General features: G+C 42.3%; 1 protein-coding gene across 1 annotated transcript; it reads left to right on the top strand.

The window, feature by feature from the left end:
- Positions 1–5444: 5444 nt before the first annotated feature.
- LOC113069678 (uncharacterized protein K02A2.6-like) lies at positions 5445–10701 on the top strand. Its single transcript, XM_026242834.1, has 3 exons — positions 5445–5606; positions 5940–9098; positions 10678–10701. The coding sequence occupies exons 1-3, from the start codon at positions 5445–5447 to the stop codon at positions 10699–10701; spliced, it is 3345 nt and encodes a 1114-aa protein (XP_026098619.1).
- The last annotated feature ends 1984 nt before the right edge of the window (positions 10702–12685 follow it).

Raw genomic sequence — 12685 nt, 5'->3', positions numbered from 1 at the left:
AAATGATCAGGTCCGATATGCTTAATCTGTGATAATATAATAATAATATAATAAATATCAGTGGCTGTCTGTCTTTGAAGCTCCACTTTAAAGAGGTTTTCATTTTTAGCTTTGCCTTTTTTCTATGGTCTATTGTGAACCTTTTGTAAGACCACAGCCGACCCCTAATGAAATCAGTCACTATCAAAGAGAATTTGATAATTTGAAAGTTAAACCTGACCTTTCTTTTCTTTTTTCTTTTCTTTTTTTCAGTAATTAAATCAGTAGCAGTCATTATGTACACTTGTGGATGGAAAAATAAATAAATTAATTAATTAACTTAACATACAATTAACTAACATATGAGATTCAAATCATCAGAATTGAATGTGGTTGATAATCCTGCATGACTGATCATATTCTCAGTCACACATCCTGTTATTCACTTATCTTTATTTTTTCATATAATTAATATAAGTAAAAATTCACTGAAACTGTATAGAGAATCCTTTGAAATCACCTAAATGTGCTTGCAAGTTGTCTGAACGATTCGATGAGTCTGTGCAGCTTGTAAAACAATTATATAAGCATGAAAGTGCATATTCTTGTCATGTTATGAGCACAGATTTGCATTGCATCATTTCTAAGTACTTTGTTAGCTTGTGGACTGTAATCAGATCCAACGTTGGCTCTGCGCCACAGAGAAAATCCACAATTTTGGCTCTTTGTGAATTTTCAGAACATCACAACCCAAAATGGGAAATTGTTCCACATCACTTCATAAATTATTCTGGACACACATTGCCATGGTAATCTCTGCAGCAACAATAAAATTCATGAATGGTGTCTTTAATAAAACATCCGACTTTAGACATGGGCGTTTCGATTATAGCAATAAATTTAAACATTTTAAAAATATTATAAGAGGAAATCTTCTGCACTGATTGTAATATTGTGCAAAATGTCACACGATAGTGACTTTTTAAATATCCAAGAGGAAAATGTTATTGCTCACAAGTTGCTCTGTCATTGCTTGTGATTGACTATCAGCTTCAACTGAGGAGAAATTAAACATAGCTGTCATACAGTAAGAGTGTGGATGGCAGCTCAGATCATTTTTGATGAGAAAGTTCATATTGAGATCCCTAACCCTGCTTTGCAATCTGATGTCTAGGCACATCTGTGCACAGTTTGAAACTTGAGCTCTGTTCAAATTGGGCTAGTTGTGATGGTGGAAGTTAGAGAAATGTGTTTGACTGGGATGTATTTTGAAATGTGTTTGACTCAGATGTATTTTGTGATTTTAATTCTATCTGAATCTTCCCAGTCTTACACAATCTCTGTAAAAATTCCAGAGCACATTTTCTGCTGTTTTTCTGCAAACTCTGTGTTCCTCTGAGCAACCTGAATGTGAATGTCTGTGACTTGATCCCAGTGATTCTCCACTTGTGTGTTTTGAGTAATTAAGAAAGTAGTGTTTTGCAGTGCAGGGATATTAATGTGAACTTCTATTATCTCTTCAACATTACAGAAGCATGTAGTGAAATCTTAAACTGATCTCATGGTGATCTTGTTCTCACTCTACTGTCTCAACTGTCCAAGAGGAACAAAATGACAAACAAAGATCAGATCAGAACAGATCAGATCAGTTCAGCAGTACAGACCTGAACACACACCGAAGTTCTGCCACATATACACCACAAAATCCCAAGCATAATTTGAGATTCTGTACTCACGATCCCAGCTAAACCCGACACTCCTGCTTGTTACCTTCCAGACAGGAGCCCACAGAATCCTGTCTATTGACACAGCTTAGGGATTTGAGGCTGGATTAGTTGAGGACAGAAGTGTAAGAAACGCTTCTCTTAATGTTGGCTCTAGAGCAATGTTTGAAAGTGCTTGCGAGCTCTTTTGTAAGCCCCCTTCTCTCAATTAGATTGATTCCTGGTCCCTGGCCTTGCTTCAGAGGGAAGCTCATTTGTTTCAAATAGGTTTAAGATGTCTGGGGCAGTGGAGCAAGGTGGATCTGTGCCCTAACCTTTACTGCCTGGGGAAATGGAGGCGCTCGACATTGAACAATAGATGCTCACAAAAGCCTGCTGTCAAGGAGACGCCACACACTTCTGCAGGATATTATAGAGCCTCTGATACTCGGGTGGCTGCTTCTGTTTACTAATCTTAGGAAATTGTATATATATATATATATATATATATATATATATATATATATATATATATATATATATATATATATATATATATATATATATATATATATATATATATATATAATACAGTAATACATTAATGGACATTTTATTATTATTATTATTAAGGCACAATGCAATTATTGTTAAATGTAAATAAAGCTATATATATATATATCATACAGTTGAAACAATCTCTCTTTCTCGTTCTGTCACAATGTGTGTGATCTATATCAAATCAAACTATTAATAGTATAATAATTTACATGCATTACTTATCTAAGATTGTTAGGGTCTCTGTCAATTTAAAATGCATCAATTCAATCAAAATAATCAATTCGATTGCAACTCGCATTCAAGTCTTCGCTGAGGAACCGAGCCAGTGACCTGGCCGTTCAGTGGAACAGCGATGTGGCAAGGGGACATAACGTTACATACGTAACCGAGATGTTCCCTTTCAGTTGGTCATGTTCTACATTATGTCAGAAAGAGACTGACGAATGAGGTCCCTTACAAAATGCCACATGGCTGTCTTCCAGTGACCCAGTGAGGCCAGCATGAATGAGGGCCTATAGCTAACACAGAATACACTGGGTAGCATATTCTAGCTGGATATATGCTATCATGCTGCCTGCTCGTAGGAGGGCTTAAAAAGGCAGGTATCAACCAAAGGTGGTGATACGCACAAACTCTGAGGTACCCAGCCTGCAGGGTGGAAGTTTCAACGACGGAGCAGGCAAGGGGCATGCCAAGGGTAGGACACATGCTACGAAGAGACTTACTGTGGACATACAGACGTGGGATTGCCCAGAAAGGGGAATCACAACACATGGAGACACCTAGTCCACCACAGGGCTGACCAAGGGCATGTACGCAAAGTGCTGGACATCTACAGTGCTGGAGGAACCCAGGGTTCTGAACTGAGGAACTCACCTGACGGGAATAGCGCACACATCCAGACTATGGAGTGGAATAGCACAGCAAGCAGATTGACACCAAGCAGGTCCTTACTGGCCCGAAGGGGCGAGTACCTGGGAGGACACAGGCTCTACATGTTAGGTATCGCCCAGCCCGCAGCTCTACAGATGTCTGTTAGTGAGGAGCCATGCGCCCGCGCCCAGGAGGAAGCTACACTTCAAGCTGAGTGAGCTCTCACCCCTAGGGGCATGGCAAGTCTTTAGTGTACCACTAAACTAAGTCTCGCTCACTTGCAGCGCTGGATGCAGGGATAGCGAGAATAGACCTCGCAATCTGGGCAATAGTAGGAAAAAGGTGAGCATGGTCTTGCCACCATGACAAAATGCCAAAATTGTCATCTTTTGGCGTTTTGTGTTCAATGTAAGCAGCCACTTCGTCCTGATACTGTGGTGCCTCATCACTGGAATCTTCTACGTCTGATAAAGTGTCCGGCAACACTCGAACTCGCTTCTCCGGTGGGGGGTGGCGGCACTGCTCCTCAGGACTTCCATGCTTATCATTAAGTTCTATAATAAATGTAAACAAACATTGTAGTGCAATAATTTTATGGACGTGACATTTGCAGTCAAAACTCGAAATATTAATTCTCAGAAAATGCATTTAATACCAATATATTAAAACGTCTGTTTATATAATAAAGGAGTCCAGACATTAGAAAAATATCAGTATTCACGTGTGTTTTATATTTAATATGAATGAAATACACAATTCACACCTATGTGACACAAAAAGGCAAAACTATTTTGTTCGCTCAAATACCGCGACATTACATTTTTCTCTACTGGAGCCTAGGCCTAGTAGCCTGGTCATTAAAGAAAACGATTTTCACAATTATGTATTTTATATATATATTCCATGTATGTTGATTATGTGAGAAGTGAAAAGAGTAAGATCATAAGTTACGCAATTGTATAAAGCCCTGTCTTTAAAGTGAATTTCGTATTGTATTAATTGTATCTTAATTTTAATCAATGTTTTATCAAGCAGTTGCCTGGATTTAATGAATAAGAAGCAAATATAGCAAGCACTATAATAAGGACACAGAGCGGAGGCACCTGCGCGTGAACTGGAGCTAGCCTCATAAATTAACCGACACTCTTTAAGCTGTTTAAGCTACATGCCTCACAGGACTGAGAAATATATAGAAAGCATGAAATGTGTACTTTTAAACAAAACGATTCAAAACAAAATAAAACACTGCTCATGCAATCTGAATGAAATGTGCATTTCTCTCTGGCATGTTCACTACTGCGAAGATCGAGTCAGCATCGTCAACTCCATCTTTGCAGCCAACACAGAAAACACGTGTTTATCAATAAACAATTGAAATGTCTCCTGGCAATTTTTGACATAGGCTATTCATAATCTTTAGGCTACTTTTGCCGGTTCTTTGTGACATTTTTCATGAACGCGTCACCATCGCTTAATAGTTAATATTGTTGTTTGGTGTTCAGTTTATACAGTTTTTTTTTTTTTTGTAAGTAAATAAACCCGTGGCTGTGTTTGCATTAATACTGACCTTTCACAAGGCGCCGCATCTCACTGTGCACGCTAGCTACTTCACTACTGTCAGCAAGTAGCTTCATACTTTTCAGTTTAGGATGAAGGAACATTGCAAGTCTGTGCAAACGATGAATGTCGAACTTGTCCTGGAGAATACTGAGGCATTTCTCTTTCAGTGAGGAAATGGTCATGCTATCATTTGAAGAAGCTTGCAAGTGGCGTCTGATGCGCTCATACCAAACAATGGTTAGATGAAGGGTTGGGGTTTTAGATGCCTCTAACGCTTTAGTGGCTTCCTTGAATCGCTCCAGGAAGGCAACAAAGTCGGAGAGGGCCTTTTCATCCAAGTTTGTGAGGCGGTCAACTTCCCCTCGTTCTTCCAGAACGCGGATGTCTCCATATTGACTGCTGATAGACTCTAGCATTGTATGCAGGGAATTCCAATGTGTCTCTACAGAGTTTTTAAGAGTCATTTTTGTAACAATGTGATTGTTATTTGACTCGTGTTGCAGCACGGACCTTTTTGTATGTTGCACTTGAGGAAATGAATGCTGTTCAGTAAAAGCATAGTCACGGGCAACTAGCAGTGGTCTGAGTTATTTATTCACTCTAGAGTAAGAATGAGAGTGAAACATGGTGGCAGCGGTTTTGTTTTTGCTGCCGGCGAACGAGTTTTGTTTTAGTGCTTAAATTCGCTGTGTGAAGTTCGCCGCGGGAAGATAACGTGCTAGCGAAAAAGCGAGCCCTTTTGCGCCGACACGAGCCTCAACTGGTAATATGGACGGCACACTTGGATTAAAACCACCGCCGACTTTGATGCTGGACTCGAGCAATCTGGCAAAGACATGGAAGTCATGGAAGGAAGAATTTCAGCTGTATCTTGATCTGACTTTAACAGAGGCGTCGGAAGGCACGAAGGTGAAACTTTTCTACTATCTGGTAGGAGAAACCGGTAGAGAGTTATGTGAAACTTTGGTGGGCTCATCAACGGAGGGCAGGACTATAAAGCTATTGTTGGAAGCATTTGATCAACACTGCAACCCAAAGCTAAATGAAACAGTTGAGAGATATCGGTTCTTTATGAGAAATCAAGGGACTGAAGAAGGGTTTGACAAATATGTTACTGAACTGAAAATGCTCGCTAGCACATGTAATTTTGGTGACATAAAAGACTCTCTAATCCGTGACAGGATTGTGTGCGGTACAAATAGTCCAAGTTTGAGAGAGAGACTGTTAAGAGAGGACAGTTTGACTCTGCAGAAATGTGTCCAGATTTGTAGGGCTACCGAGTTGTCCAGAGAGAACAGCAAAACCATAGAGGGAAAAGCCGTGGAGGAAATTCACGCTTTGAAACCGGTACCGACACACAAAAGACTCAAGGATGACAAGTGGAAAGCTGAGATTACCTGCAAATTTTGTGGAAAGAGACATGAAAGAGACAAACAAAAATGTCCAGCTTATGGGAAAACCTGTAGGAAATGTGGAAAAGCCAATCATTTTGCTGCATTGTGCAAGTCCAAACATCAATGTGGAAAGGTTGTGAATAATATTACAGAAACTGAGAGTGAGCAGTATGAGGATATCTGGAGCATTACAACTGAGTCTGTGAACAAAGTTACAAAGAGCCTGGATGGGCAGCCATCTCAACTGTTTGCAGGTATGCTGCTTGGAAAAAACATAGTCAAATTTCAGTTGGACTGTGGTGCAACGTGTAACATTATCCCTATAAACTTTGTGAATCCAGATGTTCAAATTGAGAAAACAGACCAGGTACTTGTTATGTACAATAAAAGTACACTGAAACCAGTTGGCAAGTGCCATTTGAAGCTGAGAAACCCATGTAACAAAAAGCTGTACAGACTGGAGTTTATGGTCGTTGATGCAAACTCTGCAGTACCATTACTAGGAAACAAAGCAGTCCAGGGGATGAAACTGGTTAAAGTACAATCGGAGAATATCCTGATTGTGGATAATGTTGTGACAAAGACACACAGTGACGACACAAGTGAGCAATGGACGATGGAACAAATAACAAGTGAGTTCTCAGATGTTTTCACAGGTGATGGCTGTCTGCCAGGTCGCTACAAGATAGAGATTGAGTCTGGGGTGGAGCCAGTTAAACTGCCGAAGCGGAGAGTACCATTGGCAATGATGGGACCACTGAAGGAGGAGCTAAATAATCTCCAAGAACGAGGTATAATCACACCGGTAGAACAAAGCACTGACTGGATAAGTAGTCTGGTTGTCGTAAAGAAACCCAGTGGCAAGTTGAGAATTTGCATAGACCCCAGACCATTGAACAAAGCCTTAAAGAGGAGTCACTTCCCTCTGCCCACGATTGAGGATATTTTGCCGGAGCTGTCAAAAGCAAGAGTGTTCACGGTCTGTGATGTTAAAAATGGCTTCTGGCATGTCCAATTAGATGACCCATCAAGTTATCTCACCACGTTTGCAACACCTTACGGGAGATACAGGTGGTTAAGAATGCCTATGGGAATAAGCCCAGCACCTGAGGTTTTTCAGAGAATGTTAAACCAGGCATTAGAAGGACTTCAAGGCATACACATAATAGCAGACGACGTGCTAATAACTGGGGAAGGTGAAACGCTAGAAATGGCAAGTATAGACCATGATCAAAAACTCAAATTGTTCCTTGACAGATGCAGAGACAGAAACATCAAGCTGAACAAAGACAAATTCAGACTCAGGCAAAGTGAAGTGCCATATATTGGACACCTGCTCACATCTGATGGTCTAAAAGTAGATCCAGAGAAAGTACGGGCCATAAATGAAATGCCAAGACCAACTGACGTGAAAGGGGTACAGAGAATTCTAGGCATGGTGAATTATCTGTCTAGATTTTGCAGACATCTTTCAGATCACTGTGAAGTGCTGAGGCAGCTAACACACAAGGATAGTTTGTGGGACTGGTCTGAGGTGCACGAACAAGAATTTCAGAGCATGAAAGACCTCATAACCAGGGCACCTGTACTTCGCTACTACAGCCTCAAAGAACAGTTGGTCCTACAGTGTGATGCATCTGATACAGGCCTGGGTGCAGCATTGTTACAGAGTGGAGAGCCTGTTGCTTTTGGTAGCCGTGCATTATCACTGACTGAACGTGGGTATGCCCAAATTGAAAAAGAGTGCCTAGCCATAGTGTACGGCATGGAGAAATTTCATCAATACACATATGGACGGAAAGTTATTGTGCAGTCGGACCACAAGCCTCTTGAGAGTATTGTTAAAAAACCATTGCTGCATGCACCTAAGAGACTTCAAAGGATGTTAATGAGACTCCAGAAATATGATTTTGTCATTAACTATGTTCCAGGAAAAGAGATGTTGTTAGCAGATGCACTGAGCCGGGCGTACCTGGAGGACACAGCACAGGAAGGATCAGTAGAGAAAGAGATAGAAAGTGTCAACATGATTCAGTACCTCCCAATATCTGAAGAGAGACTCAAAGTAATCAGAGATGAGACCGCAACAGATGAGACACTCCAGATACTGATAAAGACAATAAAAGAAGGATGGCCTACGAACAAAAGACTCATAACAAACAAAATAGCTCACTACTACTCAATCCAGGATGAGTTGTCTGTGCAGGATGGTATTGTGTTTAAAGGTGAAAGAGCTGTGATACCAGATGTACTCCGAAACGACATGATACACAGAATTCACTCTGCACACCTTGGTATTGAAGGATGCTTGAGGAGAGCAAGGGAATGCCTCTATTGGCCTGGAATAAGTGCTCAGATAAAGAGATACATTGAAAAGTGTGAGATGTGTAGATCACTGGAAAGAAAACAACAGAAAGAGTCACTTTGCCCACACGAACTGCCTGAAAGACCATGGTCCAAGGTGGGCACAGATCTATTTGTATTCAATAATCGTGACTATCTCATCACTGTGGATTATTTCTCAAATTTCTGGGAGGTGGATTACTTACCAGACACAAAGTCTTCTACGGTGATTAAGAAGCTGAAAGCTCATTTTGCCAGGCAAGGCATACCTGACGTTGTGTTCTCAGATAATGGGCCCCAATACATGTCAACTGAATTCCAGCAGTTCAGTAGACGCTGGGAGTTTCAGCATAAAACATCATCACCCACTCATCCTCAAAGTAACGGGAAGGCAGAGTCTGCTGTCAAGACAGCAAAACGTCTGATGCAGAGAGCCAAAATGTCAGGGCAAGATCCATACCTGGCGATGTTAGATCACAGAAACACTCCGTCGCAGGGTCTGAATGCAAGCCCTGCTCAGAGACTCTTAAGCAGGAGAACACGCACACTCCTCCCTACACACAACAATCTGTTGAAGCCAAAAGTAGTAGACACCACACAAGAACTGAGACTAAATCAAAGACGACAGGAAATGTACTACAACAGACACACAAAAGATATGAACATCCTGAAACCAGGTGACCAAGTGAGAGTACAACCAACACAGTCACAAAAGATTCAACTGTGTTCAACTTCAAACAGAACAGTTCTGGAACCAGTCAACAACCGATCATACAGGGTTAAACTGGACAGTGGTGGTGTTCTGAGGAGAAACAGAAGGTACCTCAGACACACAGGCCATCAAGATCAGGTCACGAAACAAGAACAGTTTGCTGAGAACAACAGACAAATGGAGCATTTTGTTCTGCCAAGTGGGGATACAAAACCTACGGTCACTACCAGAGCAGGTCGGATTAGTGTCAAACCAGAGTATTTGAAGGACTATGTTACATAATTAAACATTTACTGATTCGTATACCCTCTCTTTTTATTTTGAAAAAAAAAAAAAAGCATGAGACTATAAATTAGAGAGAAAAATAAGATATTTTGAAATGTTCAGACAGACACCATGTTCAGATGTAAAGATAAATATGCATTGTTGCAAATGTGAAAAAAAAAAGAAAAAAAAAGGAAGGATGTAACAATGTGATTGTTATTTGACTCGTGTTGCAGCACGGACCTTTTTGTATGTTGCACTTGAGGAAATGAATGCTGTTCAGTAAAAGCATAGTCACGGGCAACTAGCAGTGGTCTGAGTTATTTATTCACTCTAGAGTAAGAATGAGAGTGAAACAATTTTCAGGTCAATCATTGCAGTTACTTCTTCTCCATACATATCCTCCTGGGATGGTTTGAATGTAGTGTAGAGGACAGTATTTAAAATATGGGCAGCACAATTCAATCTGGTCACTGTACGCAGGGCCGCAACTATATTTGCGGCCCTATCTGTCACATACACCAGTTTGGAGTAGAATTCATCAATGCCAAATTTACACAATGCGCTGATGATGGCTGGTTTAATATTGTCAGCCGTTTTACGCAGTGAACTGTCCCAATCAGAGGTACACAGCACTCTTTCAATAAGCTCCCACTTATTGTTAATGTAGTGCAGAGTAACACAAAGGTAGCTGGTTATTCTGTTATCATCAGTCCACATGTCCAATGTGACAGCTCCATTACTCCCCTCCAACTGCATTTTAAGTTCTGGGATTAGTTTTTGGTGAATCTCCTCTTCATATTTGTTTACACCTCGAGAAACCGTCATAGGGTCAGGCAGTAGTTGTTTAACATCCACACGACCAGCCCGAGCACCGACATCTATCAACACTTGTGCTAGTGCAAAAAATCCCTCGCCGTGTACTGCATCAAAGGGTCTAATATCATTGCATACAAAGTTCACAGACAGCCTGGTTATGGTGTCCTTATCATCTCTACGAGGCACCTTCAGTTTTGTCCACTTAGAAAGATACCGTTCGATAGAACTGCCGATTAGTTTGTTACCGGCACAGGTATCTGCTTGCTTCCTCAGTGACGAAGTTCCACATTTGTGGCTATCGAACACGAAAACTTTAAGGCAGGTTTTGCATGCAGCAAAGCCTTTCACAATATTGCTTTCTTCATCTGAGATGACTCCAAATTTCTCCCACACACTGGACTTGAGTTTTGATGAAGTATTGTTGACAACTTTACAATCTCCTCTAGCTATTTTTTTTTCAACTCCTTAGGATCCCTCTCGACGACTCATGTAGCAGTTCGCACAGTTGTGACTTTTTAAAAGTGGATCGTTGGCATATAGACTCCTGGGAGGGAGTTTTTTACTAAATTTAAATACAGACATAGTTTTGTAGATGTGTTCTTAAAAATATGCACTTATTTTTACATTTGCACGTGACTGTTTTGAACCCGTGTTTAGACCCGTGTTTCCCCCGTGTCCGACCCGACCCGCACCCGTAACTGACACAGTTGGATATTTTTCACCCGTTTCAGCCAAATTTGCGGGTCACCCGCGGGTACCCGAACCTGTGCAGGACTCTGGCGCACGTACTGGACAGAGCAGCGCCAGGGCTGGGTCTGCCTCCTCCAGGGCCAGCGCTTGCAAGTTCACCACCTGATCCCTAAAAGGAGTGGTGGGAACTTTGGGCATGTACCCAGGCTGGTGTCTCAAGACTACGTGACAAGCCACTGAAGTGACGCAGAATGCCATTTGCACATGGCACCCTAGCCCGTGGTAGAGGCGTCTGTTGACACTACAACATGTCTGGACACAGGTTCTAGGGGAACGCCAGCCCATAGAAACAAGGAGCCCAACCACGGAGTGAAGGATCGGAGGCAGGCCAGAGTGACTGTCACTCAGAGCATGCCCAGTTGCCATGCCCATCTCGGACCTCGGCCGTGAAGCCAGGTCTCAAATGGAGTAACCAGGTCTCAAAGGAGTAACCCGAGCGGTATGACTGCAGCAGAGGATGCCATATGCCCCAGGAGCCTCTGAAACAGTTTCATTGGAAACCGCTTTCTTGCCCTCGATTTGTCTCAGGCAATTCAGCAGTAACTACGCGCATTAATCTGTAAGCCGCGCAAACATGGCGACCTAGTCTATTTCCATACCAAAAAAAGAGATCCTTTGTACAGGGGAAAGTTTGCTCTTTTCCCAGTTGACCTGAAGACCCAGTCGGACAAGGTGTCTGAGCACCAGATCCCTGTGCTCACATATCCGCGCTTGAGAGTGAGCTAGAATTAGCCAGTCGTCGAGGCAGTTGATGATACGGACACCTCGTTCCCTGAGAGGAGCCAGGGCTCCCTCCGTGACCTTTATAAATACGCGAGGAGACAGGGCCAACACAAATGGGAGAACCAATGGGAGAATAAGACATAAGACATAGACGTACGTGGAGAGCACTGAGGTTCTTGAGTGTCTACAGTGACCATAGACAGAAGGAAATGGACAGAGCATTATATGCCCATAAGTGGAAGTAACAGGTACAATAAAGTTAATCAGTGTTCAGAGTAATAGTGTTCATAAGAAGTCCTGAGGTAATATTATGATTACTGGGGTAGTCTAAAATGTCATTGTAGAGTGATGTAGAGCTACATGGAGGAAAAACAAAACAAAACAAAGAAAGGGATTGTGTCGAGGAAGAATGGAGACATGAAAATATGTGTCCTTCAGGTCGATTGCTGCAGACCAATCCAACGTATGAATGCATTGGAAAATGTGCTTGGGCGTTAGCATCTTGAACGGGAGTCTGTAAAGAGCTCGGTTCAAGGCACGCAAGTCCAGGATTGGCAGCAACCCATCTGTTTTCTTGGGTACAATGATGTAGGGGCCGTAAAAGCCGGACTTCATGTTGGCTGGAAGGACAGGCTCTATCACGCCCTTTGCCAGCAGGGTCACAACCTCAGCACACTTTAGCGGGGGTGGAGTGCAGGCACTCGTCTGACTCCAAGTAGCAAAAAGAGCATGAGAAGGCGAAGCGTTCTCGAGCCAGCTTTGCATGGAAACTGGCAAGGGTAGAGGGGAATGACAGCGGTGAGGAAGCACGTTGGCAACTGTCATTCATGGCCTCTGTGGACCCAGAGGTAGAGGAAACAGCTCTTTTAGTGAAGGTTTGGGTCAGTGGTGGAACAGAAAGAAAATGAGAACAAAGGATTCTGCCCTGGCCCTCCTCCCGGGGAAGGAGTAGTCCTCCTACCATCTCCTGACGAGCTGACTTCTCCAACTTTGGGTCACCTGTC

This window comes from Carassius auratus, chromosome 5 (genome assembly GCF_003368295.1).
Source record: "Carassius auratus strain Wakin chromosome 5, ASM336829v1, whole genome shotgun sequence".
In the NCBI taxonomy this organism is placed as follows: Eukaryota; Metazoa; Chordata; class Actinopteri; order Cypriniformes; family Cyprinidae; genus Carassius; species Carassius auratus.
The sequence above is the reverse complement of the archived record's forward strand: the minus strand, read 5'-3'. Positions and strand labels throughout refer to the sequence as shown.

Coding starts and splice junctions, on each gene's coding strand:
- LOC113069678 (XM_026242834.1), top strand. CDS start 5,445: ATGGACGGCACACTTGGATTAAAACCACCGCCGACTTTGATGCTGGAC. Junction 5,607..5,939: donor TGAAACTTTTCTACTATCTG/GTAGGAGAAACC, acceptor AAATGTGTCCAG/ATTTGTAGGGCTACCGAGTT. Junction 9,099..10,677: donor TCCTGAAACCAGGTGACCAA/GTGAGAGTACAA, acceptor TCAACTCCTTAG/GATCCCTCTCGACGACTCAT.